This window comes from Somniosus microcephalus, chromosome 14 (assembly GCF_052327205.1).
Source record: "Somniosus microcephalus isolate GS21.2 chromosome 14, FLI_Smic_1.0, whole genome shotgun sequence".
Lineage (NCBI taxonomy): Eukaryota > Metazoa > Chordata > Chondrichthyes > Squaliformes > Somniosidae > Somniosus > Somniosus microcephalus.
The window spans coordinates 6,594,333-6,611,813 of record NC_141000.1 but is presented as its reverse complement, the minus strand read 5'-3'; the positions used below and the strand labels follow the sequence as shown (position 1 = coordinate 6,611,813).

General features: G+C 49.0%; 1 protein-coding gene and 1 long non-coding RNA gene across 3 annotated transcripts in view; one reads left to right on the top strand and one right to left on the bottom strand.

The window, feature by feature from the left end:
* The window catches only part of LOC147107298 (uncharacterized), an 81,139-nt gene extending 63,694 nt beyond the window's left edge, over nt 1-17,445 (bottom strand). The window contains exons 1-2 of the long non-coding RNA XR_015080763.1: nt 17,370-17,445; nt 3,770-3,843 (exon numbers count right to left, since the gene is read on the bottom strand). This is a non-coding gene — a long non-coding RNA (uncharacterized LOC147107298). The remainder of the gene's footprint in view (nt 1-3,769; nt 3,844-17,369) is intronic.
* The window catches only part of LOC147107297 (cilia- and flagella-associated protein 47-like), a 797,073-nt gene that overhangs the window by 157,402 nt on the left and 622,190 nt on the right, over nt 1-17,481 (top strand). For both annotated transcript variants that reach the window (XM_086006182.1, XM_086006181.1), the window contains 2 exons: nt 3,563-3,807; nt 9,440-9,570. In XM_086006182.1, the coding sequence (XP_085862308.1) occupies nt 3,563-3,807; nt 9,440-9,570 (376 nt within the window). The remainder of the gene's footprint in view (nt 1-3,562; nt 3,808-9,439; nt 9,571-17,481) is intronic.

The following is a 17,481-nucleotide window of genomic DNA, read 5'->3' as shown; positions in this document are numbered from 1 at the left end:
GCCAGCCCCGCCTCCGCCCGGATCCCACCCCCAGGATCGGCGGCAGAGGATTTCTCCCTGGGCTCCTCTAGGGGTGCCGGGCCAGAAGACGGCGGCGGTTCAGAGCTCCCCTCCGCCTCAGACGCCGGAACGACCGGAGAAACCGGGGAGAGAACAATTTCCAGCTCCTCCAGTACGTCCGGCACCAGAGACGCAGCCGGGGGGCCATCCTCCTCCCCGCCACCAACCTCCGACCCAGCGGACGGGGGGTTTTGAATTAAAAGCTCCACCAGGACGAGCATCCCCTGGGAGACGTCCGGGTCGCATTGGGCGAGCTCATTATCCTCGAGCTCGCCCGACCCAGCCCCCAGGCTGCCCGACCCGGCGAGGGGTAACGACACCGATAAAAGGTCAACTTCAATTACTGCCGCGGGTTGTTCCGCAACCCCCCCCACGGGCAGGGTCTCATCCCCATCCCCGGGAGGCACGTGCTGGACAGACACATCTGCCTCAGCCTCCCGAGGGACAGGCGACCCCTGCCGATCGCTGGTGATGACGACAGCGCTGGGGGGGCGGGGGGGCGCAGTACCCGCGGCGGGCGACGACTCCCCCTGCTCGGAGGGACCTTCCTCCTCCCGGTCCTCCTCCTCATCCAGGGGGTCGCGCCTTCTTTTTAGCACGGAGGGAGCGAGGGAGACCTCCATGTCTGCAAAGGCCTCCTCCTCGACTCCCTCCGGCGGAGCAGGTTTGTCGGGTTCCTCGGGCCCGAGCCCGGCCGCAGGTATTGGCATTACCGCTGCGGCGGTTGCGGCCACAGGCTCGGGCACGGGGCCCCTCCCGCTCACATCTGCCCTGATCAACTCCGCGAGGAGCGCGGGTGTAAGGGGCTCAAGGGGCAAGGGCTCACCATCCACGGGCGGACCTGCCCTAAGGTGCTTCTTTTTTCCCCGCGCCTTCTTTCCGGCCGGACACGCTCCCTCCCCCCCGCCGGAGGCCTTGGTGGCATCGGCCCCCGACGTCAACCGCGCATCAGACGTACTTGACGCGCGGGCAGATCCGGGGGGAAGGGCGGCGGCGGCGGCGCCAGCCTCGGCCGCACGAGACGGTCCGGCGGCCTTGGAGGCAGGGCAGTTCCTCCTGATGTGCCCCACCTCCCTGCAGGCATGGCACCTCACACCGTCCGACGTCCAAAAGGCGCGGTAGGCGGTCCCCTCGTGGAGGACGACGAACGCCCCTTCAGTGTCCTCCTCCCGCGCCAGCTGGATAAACAGCTGGCGCCGGAAGGAGAAGACGTGGCGAAGGCTGGCCTCCCGGAAGCCGAGCGGGATGGGCGTGATCCCCGACCTCACCTCCCCAAGTTGTCGCAAATGGGGAAGGAGGAGCTCACCAGGAACATAGGGCGGGACGTTGGAAATAATGATCCTCTGCGCGGTGGCCTCGAGAGGATCCACCGGCAGGAAAGTCCCGCCCACGGTGAGCCCCTTGGCGACAGCCAGGGACACCGCCCGCTCCGACCCCAGGAAGAACACAGCCTTCCCATACATTTTCGAGGCCGCGACGATGGCTGAGGGGCCGACAACCCCAGCCATGGCCTTGACGCAGGCCTCGATGGTCATAGTGGGGTGAGTGTAGCTCTTCACCCCAAGCTTTTTCGTTATTAATCGAAAAGGTGACGGGGCAGCAGGAACAGCGGGAGCAGCTGTGGCTGTGGCTACCACTCTCGCATAGGTCCCGGCTGGCCCCGCCACCGGCGAAGATGCAGTCGCCATTCTGGGGTGCTTTTTTTAAGGGCTACACTCACCCCAAGTCACAGGCCTGAAGGTGTTAATGGCCTCGGTGTATATATATATTTTTTTGTCCTCTATTGAGCAGAGGGAGCTGATTAAAAATGAGGACACACCTCTCTCCTTATTGATTTAAATTGGGAGAGGAGCCCTCGCCCCTCTGCTTCAATTGGCAATTAATAAAATAGATGAAACTAAGGTGCCTTAGAAAGACAGGCAGAGAGAGACAAAGAGAGAGAGAGAGAGAGGTGGGGGGGGTGGGAAGGAGGGAGGCCGCAAAGGGCAGTGTTGCCACTCAGGATGGTGGGTGGGTGTAGGCAGGGTTGCACTCTCCGATGGAAAAAGTCTTTGGTGATGGTGGTCTTCTGGCAGGGGGAGAAGACGTCTTCACCTGGAAAAGCTGGAGAAGCCCAAGCTTAGTCCTGCAACAGGTCTTAACGAGGTAATTAAATTAAATTAAGGACTTCACCTTGGGCAGCTCCAAGCTCTCCCAGGGCAGGCAATAGAAGGGATGCTAATTAGTGGTGTGTGTGGCCTAGCTTTTAACAAGAGCACACACACTACACCCCTTGATGATCCAGCCTTGCTTCTTCTTTTCTCCCCCCACCTAAAATACAAAGTCTTGGGAGAGTGCCCCAAATAACACCCACCTGTAGATGTTCCGGATGAAGTTTTCTTCCCTCCTTTCAAGCAGTTGGTTTCTCTCCCCTCTCTCCCTCTCCTGAAGTGGAGGCCAAATTGGGGAGGCAGTGATAGAAAGGCCTCTCCCCTGGTTGATGTTGATGTAGGCCTCCTTTCTCCTTCTCCTCCTCTGTCCTCTCTCTCCAGGCACCTCAGTTGATGTAATGATGGTGGAGTTGGTGGTGGTGGTCCAACGTTCTCCTCCTCTTCCTGGTCAGGGGACCACCACTTTAATCCACTCTCCAAAGTCTGGCTGCTCCCTCTGCTCGTGCTTGCAGCTGAACAGAGGGTAACTTAAGACTGAAATACAGAAGCCTGCTAGGGCTTTATATACAGGGGTGGTCACTGCCGGTACTGCAGTATAGAATCAGTTCTTCTCTTAAAGGCACATACACAACAGCAATGTGCTTACTAATTGAGCTATCAGCAGAGCTTCTAAAAAGAGATTTCTGATTTGCTTATTGTAACAACTATTAGTATGCTATTATCAATAGATAGTCACTTGAAAGAATGTCACTGAAGTGTTGGATAGAACAAATATTGAACATACTTGGGTGTTTTCAGAATAAAATTGACACCATAGCTAACTGTTTTCCACACTACCAATTTCTGATGTTCAGTCAACAATGATTGGTTACTATCTGTAAAATTGGCCATATGACCGTGTTTATTAATCTTTGTGATGTGGCATCTTGGAGTCTTAAAGTTTCATTTGAGAATCTGAATGTTGTTTTGAATTGGGCATAATCTGAAGCTATTTTTATTATAGAAATTACGATTGGTGCGTTTGATGGTTTGTTTACAAGATAATCATGGATCCTTTTACTTACTGTTCTTTTATTCCCAATAAGTATTTGCTGAGTTTTAATTTCTATCACATATTGGCCACTGAAAAAAAGCAAAATTGGGTCCATGATATGTCTGTCAGCAGATTAGAAAAGCAGCACTAATGGTGAGCAGATGCACTGCTGGGAACTGTGCAATGGACTGAGAGGAGGTTATATATCTCCAGAATTGTAAACAGAACAGTTTGTTAGTATTGAAAGTGTTGTGTGAATAATGTTTAATTTTTTAAGTTGGTACTGTATAAATGTTTGCCATTTATTTTTATTATACAGGTCAATTACCTACACAATAAATAACATCCATACCGGTCTTGTATTAGTGCTGGCAAACGTGGTTTGTGTTGCTCTTGAGCTGTCAAGCAATGAGCTGGTGCTGACCCCAAACTATGGGCTCCTGGCAGAATCAGGCTTCAGGACGACAGTGCGGCTCTATAACAGGAGAAACTACCCTGCTCAATTCAGCTGGAATCCAATACTCACAGAAAAAGGAATCGCATTCTTCATCCGACCTGATGGAGGTAGTTAGTGTAAAAATGAAGTGAACTGGTTTCTTGCTAGGGAGGGAGGAACAAAAAGAGGGTAAATCAGTCAGGACACTCTTGCACACGTCCTCAAGAGTAACATTGACCAAGGTCTCTGTATGTTTTTGGGGAAGCATAACGAGAAGAATAAGTAATAATGAGATTATAAGAAAGTAAAAAGGAAAATGTCTGTCTTCCATAACTTCTGTCAAAATATATCATATCTTGTTAGACCTGAATGGATATGAATCTATATGAGATTGAGCTGAACAAAATGATATTTTAGGTTTGTAGTTATAAGGGTAAGTACACTTATGGTTCTAGTCCAATTAATATCGTGGGGATGTTATCTGAGGAATGCAGCTAGTCAAGGATGAGTGTGTAGATTGATGATCAAAGAGCTTTCAATCTCTAACATTCTAATTTTGGTACATTGATTCCAGGTTCAGTGGGGCAAATATCTTCGACAGTCGAGAATTTTTATTTTTAGAGTTCCAGCTTCGAAATTTTCCCCGTGATTATTGACCTCCTGTCTGGTCATTGACAGTTCATGACAGATGTAAAAATTTTACATGGTCGGAGTGGGTTCAATTTGCTGAATGGCCTTTCTTTTCCTTGTTCAATACTTTGTAATATTATTGTATACAACATGCCATACTTAAAAGTTTTGCAAACAAGCTTCAATTTAAATGAAGAGAACATTTTGGCCTAGAAATTTGTCTCGGGCGGTGGCACAAAATGGGCAATATCGGATATTCAGTTCCATTGCAGAAGAATTTGAGATACACTGAAATTGTCAAGTCAATGAGGCTATAATCAACAACTATAATTAAAAATACATTGGCAGAGCTTTTGAATTTGAAATGTGCTTTTAATTGTATGGGGGAAATTTTAAACTTCCACCCGAAATGGGCACGAAATCAGCAAAGCGGCTGCACTGCCTACCCAAAGCCGGTATCGGGAGGCCTGAACCATTTTCGGGTTTGGGCCTCATTTAAATGCCACCAGATAGCTGGTTGTGGGAGGTTGGGAAATCATCCGCCCCACCCCCCCCACGCTGAGCCAGTGGCAGGTCGGTCCTGGGGACTGGAAGCAGCCCTGGGAGATAGGGTGGTCTAGCTTGGGCTGGAATTTGTGGGCCCAGGAGGAACACTCCTGTTCCTCCTGGCCACACAAAAATAAAAATTAAAAATTTCTTCGGCCATTTTGTGAGCGGTCTTCAGCAGTCCCTTTAAGTAAGTACTGCTGGATAGGCCACTCAACACATGCTGTAAATGGGCAGAGCATGTTCCACTTATTTGTGTCTGAAAATTGCAAACAGTGTCCTACAACCAATATAGGACCTCGCATTGCATATTTAAGTAGCTTCCTGCCAGAAACAGGCAGGCATGCTGCTTGCCCAGTTACCCGCCCATTTCAAAATTGCATCAGGCAAGCCGTGGGCATCGATGGGGCAGCCAAGGTATCTCCTCCACACACTGCCCACCCTCCCCCCCCCCGCCACGCCCCGGTTTTAAATTTCCGGATGCCTCTATTTTCAGATGAGGAACAAAGTGGCTGGCAGATGAAACTCGTCCCCTATACCTCTCATTGGTAAAGTCATATTGAAAAACTATCTGCAATTTTGATCACTCTACCTTCATTAGGACTTTGATGCACTGTAAAAGCTGTTTCTGGGACCTTGGGCATTAAGTTACATTGAAAAAGATTCATATAAATCAACTTTCCCAGTGACAAAGAATTAAGGAGCATGATCATGGTATTCAAAAATATAAGAGACGTAGATAACTGTGAGTGAAGAATTGAAAGACACGTGCACAAATTAAAAGCCTCAATTGAAATTGTAAAACAAAGTGCTAGAAAAGTAAAACAAACTCAAAGTAAAGGCAGTTGTGTCAATTGGCTATGTTAATATTTAGTTAAAAATAGCTGAACAACTATGTGATTAAGCGTAAGATTGAATGTTATAAGAATAAGTAAGGCATTAAATGATGAAATTCGGCATGATGATTTGATTTTTGTGTCTCTACTGGTTAATTTGCGCTTAAAAACAAGACAAAATGTGTGACTGGTGGAAGTGCTAACTTAAATGTAATGTAATTGCTGCTCCAGGTTCTGCATACATGTTACCTGCTGCTTCTCTTCATTCCCAACATTAATCATAAGAACATAAGAATTAGGGGCCGCAGTAAGCCATACGGTCCCTCTAGCCTGCTCCGCCATTCAATAAGATTTTTTTTTTTATTCGTTCATGGGATATGGGCATCGCTGGCAAGGCCAGCATTTATTGCCCATTCCTAATTGCCCTTGAGAACATAAGAAATAGGAGCAGGAGTAGGCCATTCGGCCCTTTGAGCCTGCTCTGCCATTCAATGAGATCATGGCTGATCTTTGGCCTCAACTCCATTCACCGGCCCGATCGCCATATCCCTTGATGCCTTTACTAGTCAGAGAAGGTGGTGGTGAGCCGCCTTCTTGAACCGCTGCAGTCTGTGTGGTGAAGGTACTCCCACAGTGCTGTTAGGGAGGGAGTTCCAGGATTTTGATCCAGCGACGATGAAGGAATGGCGATATACTTCCAAGTCAGGATGGTGTGTGACTTGGAGGGGAATTTGGAGGTGGTGGTGTTCCCATGCGCCTGCTGCCCTTGTCCTTCTAGGTGGTAGAGGTCACAGGTTTGGGAGGTGCTGCCAAAGAAGCCTTGGCGAGTTGCTGCAGTGCATCTTGTAGATGGTACACACTGCAGCCATGGTGCTACGGTGGTGGAGGGAGTGAATGTTTAAGGTGGTGGAGTGGTTGCCAATCAAGCGGGCTGCTTTGTCCTGAATGGTGTTGAGCTTCTTGAGTGTTGTTGGGGCTGCTCTCATCCAGGCAAGTGGAGAGTATGCCATCACACTCCTTACTTGTGCCTTGTAGATGATGGAAAGGCTTTGGGAAGTCAGGAGGTGAGACACTCGCCGCAGAATCCCCAGCCTCTGACCTGCTCTTGTTGCCACACTATTTATGTGGCTGGTCCTGTTAAGATTCTGGTCAATGGTGACTTCCAGGGTGTTGATGGTGGGGTATTCAGCAATGGTAATGCCGTTGAATGTCAAGGGGCGGTGGTTAGACTCTTGCTTGTTGGAGGTAGTCATTGCCTGGCACTTATGTGGCACGAATGTTACTTGCCACTTATCATCCCAAGCCTGAATGTCATCCAGGTCTTGCTGCATGCAGGCATAGACTACTTCATTATCTGAGGAGTTGAGAATGGCACTGAACACTGTGCAGTCATCAGCAAACATCCCCACTTTTGGCCTTATGATGGAGGGAAGGTCATTGATGAAGCAGCTGAAGATGGTTGGGCCTAGGACACTGCTCTGAGGAACTCCTGCAGCGATGTCCTGGGGCTATGATGATTGACCTCCAACAACTACAACCATCTCCCTTTGTGTTAGGTATGACTCCTGCCACTGGAGAGTATTCCCCCTGATTCCCATTGACTTCAATTTTACTAGGGCTCCTTGATGCCACACTCGTTGAAATGCTGCTTTGATGTCAAGGGCAGTCACTCTCACCTCACCTCTGGAATTCAGCTCTTTTGTCCATGTTTAGACCAAGGCTGTAATGAGGTCTGGAGCCAAGTGGTCCCGGCGGAATCCAAACTGTGCATCAGTGAGCAGGCTATTGGTGAGTAAGTGCCGCTTGATAGCACTGTCGATGACACCTTCCATCACTTTGCTGATGATTGAGAGTAGACTGATGGGGCGGTAATTGGACGGATTGGATTTGTCCTGTTTTTTGTTAAAGCTGTTAAAGCGGAATTGCCTTCCTAACCTCAACAAATGGGAAAACTGCCTCAGCACTAACACAAATGGCTCAGCAAGCCAGGGAAGAGGCACCGAGGGTCTCACACGCAGCACTCCAGCTTTGTGTAGGGGGTCAACACTGCAACAGCGGCCCTCTACCTACAGGGGCCAGGAGGCCCTCCAGAAAGTACGATGTTGGAGTATATCACTAAGGCTGTCAGTGCCAGCAGTGTTACCCCACCACCTGGCTCCAGTGCCCAAAGAAGCTTCATGACCTCAGACCTCCTGTCAAGGTCAGTGAATGCATCTTCAAAAGCCGTTTCCTACCAACTGCACCACTACCCTCACACACTGCTGAATGCACAACCCCAATCACTCCCTACCAACAATCTGCAACAATGACGAGGCACATCTCTCATTCCTAGCATCACCTCACCCCCTTGAAGTAGACGGTACAGGCCATTTTTGGCAGGGGCATGGTTGAGCCCTTGACCAGCGGCGGGGCTGAAAGGATACAAGATGTGGGTATCCTCGTACGTTATCCTCCTTCTGGCATGCCCATTGACGTAATAAAACTCACTACGCACTTGGTTTGCGCATAAAGCAAGGCTTTAATCAACTTGTTTCAGAACATGGAGGTCACTAGTCCCTTGTCTTACAAAATGGCCCTGGCAAGCTGGGGCCGACGCCTGAGTATTTATACTCCTTGGACGGCGCCACCAGCTGGCCGTCCAGCGTTATTTCACGAGTAGTTTCTTGATGAATGTTGAGATTTATAATACATCTCTTGCTTTCCTGCCCTCCCGTCAGCACAACTCCACTCTTGTGCCTTCCTCATTTCACACACCCAAGAAATTCAGCCTGCCTAGCCAGTGGGTCAACAAGAAGAGGCAGCCTGCCGAGCCAGTGAGACCGCAGGTGGATGATTCCCTCCCGGATATCCCAGCCACAAACAGGCTGTCTGGGATGCATCCTTCTATCTGATTCCTCCTCTTCGGCTTCCTCCTCTTTTGTGTCTTCCTCTTCCGTGTCTTCCTCTTCCCTCTGCAAGCAGATGCTGTAAATGTGAAATGACAGCATAAAATGCTGGAAATAATCAGTTGGTCAGGCAGCATGTCGACCTGAGACGTGAACCCCGTTTTTCTCTCCACGAATGTTGCATGACCTGCTGAATATTCGCAGCATGTTCTGTCTTATGTAAGGCCTTCATTTACCATCTGAGCCCTTTCAAGCATCCAGCAGCACTCCCTACACACTTAAAAAACTTCTCACATCTATTGCAGCAAGTCACCACTTCAATAAAATCAAAAAAAATCCCAGTCCAATCTCTTAAATTCAAAGGTATCTGAATGATGTGTGTGTCCCTTTAAGAGTTGCAGACATCGCCACCGTCAGCCTGCTTGCATGCCAGGTTAACCTGGCGTGCTTAGGACCCAGCGTTGAATTCAGCACTAGGGTCAAAGTTCGCGTTGGTGACGTTAAGTCAGCATTGCACACCAATTGACGTCACCACGCCACCATTTTTTCCTCCGGGGCGCTGTCAGTTACCAGCTGGCGAAAGAGCGACGGCCGCCATTTTATTGCCATTTCATGGCGCTATGGAAAGGTGATAAGTACATGAATTTCTAGCCCTTGAAGGGAAAAAATTTACAAGGCTATGGGGACAGAGCCGGGGAGTGGGTCTAATCCGATAGCTCTTTCGAAGAGCCAACACAAGCACGATGGGCCAAATGGCTGCCTATATACATATATTTATATTATCTCACCTCAAGTTGAAGTTTTTTTTTCTTATTTATACAATTGAGTTGTTCATTGACACCTGTGAACTATACTTTATGCAGGCATTGTGGATGCATTCAACGATCTGGAATGTGAAGTGGTCTGGCATGCATCATTCTTCTCCCCTGCAGAAGGAGAATTTGATCTTATTGTACATCGTGGGAACAAAATAAGATTGAAGTGTATTGCTAAGGTACAATGTTGCATTATTTTATTAGTGTAGATCTTTTTAAGTTTTCTTCTATAAATTGAATTTGAGCACATACTTTATTTTAAGTTAATTTATTATTGAACATGTACTATCTTTTTCTGTCCTCTAATAAAAGAATGCCTTATCTTCTATACCCATTATTTCCAACAACTTATAAGGACTGTTACAATGACTTCCAAAACTACTTGGAAATTTTGTGTGCTGTGCTGTATTTATGTTAAATTCAATTTATTATTCCTTACCCCATCCACTTAATTCTCCAGACTCGCTGGAATGCCAGCTGTTGCCCTTGGCAATGAATGGAATAAACAATTCTAACTTAAGCAGTATTTTCTGGTTCTAAGTGCACTTCAATGTTACATAAATCACCTTTTGTGCTCAAGAACGTATCCACTGCTTTGATTTTAGTCTTTTCTGTAACCACCAGTGCAGTAAAAAATATAATAGTTTCATTCCATATTTAACTTTCTTAGCTGGGTCATGTGTTCCTTTGAAATAGAAACATAGAAACATAGAAGACAGGAGCAGGAGTAGGCCATTCGGCCCCTCGAGCCTGCTCCGCCATTCAATGCGATCATGGCTGATCATCCAAATTCAGTACCCGGTCCCTGCTTTCTCCCCATACCCCTTGATCCCTTTAGCCTTAAGAAATATATCCAACTCCTTGAATATATTTAATGAACTGGCCTCCACCGCCTTCTGTGGTAGAGACTTCCACAGGTTCACCACTCTCTGGGTGAAGAAATTCCTCCTCATTTCTGTCCTAAATGGCCTACCCTTTATCCTTAGACTGTGTCCCCTGGTTCTGGACTCCCCGACCATCGGGAACATCCTTCCTGCATCTAGTCTGTCCAGTCCTGTCAGAATTTTATAAGTTTCAATGAGATCACCTCTCATTCTTCTAAACTCCAGCGAGTACAAGCCCAGTCGACCCAATCTCTCCTCATACGTCATTCCTGCCATCCCAGGTATCAGCCTGGTGAATCTTCGCTGAACTCCTTCCATGGCAAGAACATTCTTCCTCAGATAAGGCGACCAAAACTGCACACAATACTCAAGATGTGGTCTCACCAAGGCCCTGTACAACTGCAGCAAGACATCCTTGTTCCTGTACTCAAACCCTCTCGCTACGAAGGCCAACATACCATTTGCCTTCTTAACCGCCTGCTGCACCTGCATGCTTACCTTCAGCGATTGGTGCACAAGGACACCCAGGTCTCGTTGCACTTCCCCTTCTCCCAATCTATTGCCATTTAGATAATAATCTGCCTTCCTGTTTTTGCCACCAAAGTGGACAACCTCACATTTATCCACGTTATATTGCATCTGCCATGTTTCTGCCCAATCACCCAACATGTCCAAATCATCTTGGAGTTTCTCGACATCCTCCTCACTGCACACACGCCCACCCAGCTTTGTGTCATCTGCAAATTTGGAGATATTACATCTAGTTCCCTTGTCTAGATCATTAATATATATTGTGAATAGCTGGGGTCCAAGGACCGATCTCTGCGGTACCCCACTAGTCACTGCCTGCCACTCGGAAAAAGACCCGTTTATTCCAACTCTTTGCTTTCTGTCTGCCAACCAGTTCTCTATCCAAGTCAATACCTTGCCCCCAATCCCATGTGCCTTAACTTTACACGCTAATCTCTTATGCGGGACCTTATCGAAGGCCTTCTGAAAGTCCAGATACACCACATCCACTGGTTCTCCCTTATCTATTTTACCAGTTACATCCTCATGGTGTCAGCCATGGCTCACTGGTAGCACTCTCACCTCTGACACAGAAGGTTGTGGGTTCAAGCTCCACTCCAGAAACTTGAGCACGAAATCTAGGCTGGCACTTTAGTGCAGTACTAACGGAGGCATCGATAGCTGCTCCTGAATGATGAGGTCTGTGGTGCCCCCGATATTGGGCCTCGGGCCTCATTTCCATTTAGCTGGTGAGCTGCGGAGAGTAACAGACAGCTTGCGGCGAAGCGATATTGAAGATAGGGCCATTGCAACATCAGCGGCTTTCAGGCAAATGTGGATGGGGTTGTGACTGGGACGGGAGGAGGTAGCGGTGGCTGAGGGAGGCAGTGGAGGGAGCAGCGGCGATCGGTGGGGGAGGGAGCGGTCATGATCGGGGGGTTGGGAGGGAGCAGCGATTGGAGGAGGAGGGACAGTGGGGGGGCCGACAGTTGCCCACATTTTTTAATGTGGACTCCAGTGGGGCGATTTTCCCAGCACTGAGGAGGCGGGTTTGGAGGCGGGACAGTTGTTAAAATTGCAAAAGTGAGTGCGGGTTCGGAACCCGCCTCCAACCCGCCTCCGCGCAACTTTGCTGGAGGTGGGCTTCAGAAATCGATTCGGTCCTGCCTCCAAGAGGCGGGATAGGCAGTTAAGACCCTTAACAAGCGTTTAAGGGCCTCTGTAATCTTATTTTGCCAGGCCTTTGTTATTTTACCACACCTACAGCATGTTGCACGCCGTTCCTAAACCACGCCAGCTGATCCTGGCGGGTTGACAAGTGGCTGGCCTCCTCACAACTGCAGCTCCACCATAAAAACAAAGCTTTCAACAGGGATGAGTTGGAGGTGGCAGAACTTTTATTGCACAGGTCTTTGAGCACTTTTTCCAGGCCTACTGAAGTCGGAGGTGGTGCAGCTGAGAGCTATCTACTTTGGGACCTCCTGGGAAAACCCTCTCCCCACTTGGACTGAGCGCTTCCCCAACAGTGGTATCTACCAGCAGCATGGGAAACATTTATTTCCTTTCATCATGGAGCTCAGATTCAGACGATGAACAGCCACGGCAGCAGCAGAACCAGGCAGAACAGCAGCAGCAGGAGCGCCAGCCTCCTGCTCACCCACCTGATGCTGCACAGGGCAGAAGGCGCCAGCGCATGGCAGCATGTCGCCGCAGGAGATACACTCATCTCAGGGCTTACAGGCCGAGGAGCAGCTTCCTCAACATGAGTGAGCAGCAGTGCCAAAGGTAGGCTGAGACTTTCGCGAGAGGTAGTCGCTGACATCTGCACAATGCTGCACCAACACCTGGACCCCAGAGGAGCGGGTGGACACGCCTTACCAGTGGCTGTCAAAATCACCACCGCACTCAACTTTTTTGCTTCAGGCTCCTTCCAGGGATCATCAGCAAACATCAGCGGCATCTCCCAGTCGGCCGCCCACAGTTGTATCACGCAGTTTACTGATGCCCTCTTCGCAAAGGCGCACAATTACATCAACTTTTCAACTGATCAAGCAAGTATAACCGTGCGTGTGGTTGGATTCGCAAATATGTCAGGCTTGCCAATGGTGCAGGGCCTCATAGACTGCACACATGTGGCCCTTAGGGCACTCCATCACAACCCAGCTATTTTTGGCAACTGCAAGGGCTTCCACTCCCTCAACGTACAGCTGGTGTGTAACCAGAAGAAGGAGATTTTGCATGTTTGCACCAAGTACTGTGGCAGTTGCCATGACTCGTTCATCCTGCGGCAGTCTAGTGTGCCTTCGCTCTTCAATCCGCCAAACCAACTTAACGGATGGTTACAGGAGGCCAGCGAACGAAGCTGAGGAGCGCTACAACGCCAGCCACATTTCGACCACATCCATCATCGAACAAACCATCGGCTTGCTGAAGATGCGATTCAGATGCTTTGACTGATCAGGTGTAGCTCTGCAGTACTCAACAACCAGGGTCTCCAGAATGGTCGTGGTCTGCTGTGCGCTGCAGAACATCGCACAACAGCTTCCTGAGGAGCAAGTGGCTCAGTACATAGCCTCCTCAGATGAAGAGGAGGAGGAGGTGGAGGAGGAGGAGAATGATGACTGAATGGAGGCGCATCAACCAGCAGCAGCAACAGCACGCGAGCACATTGCTGGCCGGAATGCAAGGGATGCACTCATCTTGGCCAGATTTGCTTAGGTTGCCCATTCTAGCACATGTGCTTGGCTCCTTCTTAGCACAAGATAGACAATGGACATGACTCTCTGGCTTCCTCTCACTCTGACCACCAACCTGACCAAGCAAGTCTCGCTGAGGTCGCAATGTGGAACTTCCAAAACCAAAATTACAGAGGCCATAATGTCAACAGTTTATCATCACCAGAGTTTAATACATTCACAAAGGGATGGCATTTAATCATTAAACACTAAAAAACACCCAAGTGACTTTCCGTGTGACTAATTGTGCTTTATCTTCCTCTTATGCGTGCTCCTACGTGGTGCTTCTCCTGTGGCTTGCTCACTTTCATGCTACTCCTGCTTCGACACCTTTGGCGGGCATCCTCTGGGTTTGCGAGCCTTTGGGGACTCGCCAAATGTCTGCTCCTCCTGCGGCTGTGCAGGGGATGAGACGCCCATCTCAGTTGGGTGAGGACTCTGGTGGGGCTCTGACCGAGGGCAACGCAGTGAAGTGTGAGCACTTGGAGAGGAACCCACACTTCCTTGTTCTCTGCCACCAACATCCCTCTCATGGGTCAGCCCCATTCCAGAGCTAGCAAGTGGCTTGAGAGCACTTTGCTGCACATCAGGGGGGCCATGAGGACCCGTCTCTGCACTGGCAGTCCTACTGCTGAGGACTTCCATGAAACTCTGGCCTCTCTGATCAATAGCTGGCCATTGCGCCTCCAGTCTATTCTGAACATTGACTATGTTTTCAAAACGCTGGCAACTTATCTCCTCCATGACCCTGGCAATCATCTGCAGAGAGGCAGCCATCGATACCACAGAGGTAGACATTGCTTCCACGGAGGTAGCCAACCTTTCCGAGGAGATACGCTCATGCGCCAATGACTCCACAAAGGATCTGCTCATATTCGAGTTGGACTCCTCCATCCTCTCCACACACGCAGTGACCCTGGAGACAAAACCTGCCAGAGACTCCTGCACCTGTTCCTGGAGTTCCAGCACCGCTCTCCTTCTGGATAGACCTGGAGGCACAGGGTCCACATGCAGCTGAGCAGAGCTGGGAGAGTCCTGTGACCTCTGACGAAGACTCTCCACTGCTGTCCCAGTCTCCACCACCTACTGATGCTCACTTGTGAGCTGTGATACACCAGGTGACAACACTACTGTATCTCCCGAAGGTCCCACCGAGGTGTGCGTATCTGCGCTGGTGCTGGGTGCGCTTAATTCTGCTGATGCTGCACCCTCAGAGGTTGCAGGTTCCTCTGAGGAGTCTGGGGCTCCGCTTCTTCCTCCTGGACAGTGGGGAGGGGGGCTGTCGATGGTCCTGTGGGGGAGTAAAGGAATGAGCTAGAGATGTGACGGTAGTGTGGCATACACATGCAACAGCGCAGATGATCAATTGCCATTCTATAAATGTACATTCACAGCCATTTTGACTCCTGAAATGTAAAAGAGAGAGATGCAAAACTATTCTGTCATCAGCTTGCTCTGCTGCGCCCGTCTGTCCATCCCCCACTTCCACCTCCACCTCAGCACCAATGATTTCCAGGGCTGCTTCTTCAGCATTGGTCAAATGGGCGAGGGAAGGTGGCCCTCCTCCAGTCTTCGCCCTTTCCCTTTTATTGTGGGCTATCTTTTCCTGCAATGAGGGAGACAAGTGGAGTTTGAGTGAGAATGATGGAGTGAGTGTAGAAAGTCCAGAGCATAGATGCTTAGAAGGAGACAAAGATGGAGTGAGGTTCCATTTCCAAGGGCCCTCCCTGTGTGTTGTTAGCCGTTGTCATTGCATAACATTGATAGGGAGTGTGAGGGCAGCATAGTCGAATAGTGAAGTGATTGGGTTCATATAGTGAGAGGGATGGTGAAGGGTGCAAGGGATGTAAGTGTAAAGTGGGATGTGGGAGGAGGAGGTAGACAATGCAGAGTGCTGGTGATGAGAGGAGAAGGGGAGCAGAATGAGGGTCAAGCTGATGGTCTACTCACCTTGGCTGATCTTACAAGGTCATTGAACCTCTTGTGGCACTGCAGCCATGTTCTGCTGCACACAGACCTGGAGGTGACATCCCGTGCCAGCTGCACCCAGACAGCCTTGGTTTGTGTGGGAGGCTTCTTCCTCCCAGATGAAGGGAAGAGCACCTCCTTGCTAGCTCTCGCCCCCTCAACCAAAATACTCAGAGACTCATCGGAGAACCTCGGGGAGGCCTTGGCTCTGGAGTTGGCCATCTCTTCTCAGCGCAAATGTGTTCAGCATCCACAAAACAGCAGTGAAATGAGCCAAGGAAGCAAGCAGCCCTTACATGAAGCTGCATAAGTGACGTCAGCAGAGGCGAGTTTCAGTCCAAAAAGAGTAATTGGTCCAGGGGAACCCACACGCCCGGAGTTAATTGGGCAATTAGGGGAAAATCCCAACTTTTTCCCACCTGACAGTGGAGGCAGGTTCGGAACCCGCCCACCCCCAAACCCGCTCCCAACCCGCCTCCAATGGGAAAATCGCCCCCCAGGTTCAGATAAGTATATTTAAAAAATTGACCTTGTTGGTTGCAGCCTAACAGGTAGTTCCTTTAAAGACTGCCTGTTAAGGCACATATAGGCTTGGATTTTCTGAGTGCAGCGCCGACTGCCTCAGGGCAAGCCAGTCTTGCAGTTGGGGCTTCAGACAGGCATTAGAGCCCTTGTTTGCATATGCAAAGAGCCAAACACACTCAGCACCAAAGTTTTTGGCCTTTACCAATATGGCGGGTGGTGCACTTCTGACTCATAATGAGCGTGTGCTTTCTTCCCATCATATTAGAGAGTTGTGAGGCCAGTTAGTGCCTGAAAAAGGCATGGTGTAATTTCTAGGCCAATGTGTGTGTGAGAGATAAAATAACAATATGTTGAATACCTGTTGTAGCTTTGTTTTGTGTTCTATAAACTTGGAAAGCATATTTAAGCTGAGCGAGAGAGAGAGATAGACAGTGGCCCAAAATTTCATGCTATATTTGGCATTTCTTTAATGTAAAATTGGAGCTATTTTTCAAGGCAGCAAATTCTAGAGAAGCTATTTCCGCTAGTCTTTTTTTTGCAGCTTTCTCCCATGGAGACCAAGCAGTCTGTCTCTCCTATGTTCAGTCTCATTTAGGAGGGCGTGCAGGTGGCTTTCAGAAAAATTGTGTGCTCTTCTTCTGCTCCTCTTTGCTATGTCTTTGTCCCACTTTCAGCTGTCAGTGCCAGATACTACAGTGGTAGCCATTATTTTAAAAAATGGGACAAAAAGACAGATGGGCTAAATAGTGCAGATAGCTGACTGTAAACGGAGTGATCCAAACATTTTGTGATTAACCTGTTTCCCCCCACCCTGCTGCTGCAATCTTCACACATAATTGTTTTTAAAAATTACAATGGCCCAGAAATTAGGTTCGGGGGCTTGCCGCGTGTGCAAGCCCCCGATGTGCACTCACCCGGCGCGCCGACATCTGAAGCCTGGGCCTGCTTGGAATTCCTGTCACTGGCCCGGTTCAGATGTCGGCGCGCTGTGCTTACCTGATCCAGCGGCGTAGTTAGTGCGATGTGCCGGCTGGGATCAGGTGAGCACTGTGCAGCCAATCAGGGGAGGGGAAACTTCATTCATGAGTTTGATAGTAAGAACAGTCAAACTCATGAAAAGTACGGGCGCCCAAAAGACTAGTTTAACTTTAAATAAAATTTTAAAAAACATCCCAATAATTAAATAAACTATAAATAACTTAAAAAAAAAAACAATTTTAAACAATTAATCAAATTTTTGAAAAAATAATTTTTTTAAAAATCGGCTCTAAAACTACACTTACCTTACTGTAAAGTCCTTAAAAACAATAAAGCTGTGGAAAAAAATGTTATAATTTTAAGTAATAGACCACTTACCTTAAAGAATGAAGTCCTTACGTCTCCTTTTTACATTCGTAAAAAGGAAAGGCCCTTACACACGCGCAAACCTGTGGGAAAAAAAGCAATTTCAGCGCGCATGCGCAGACTC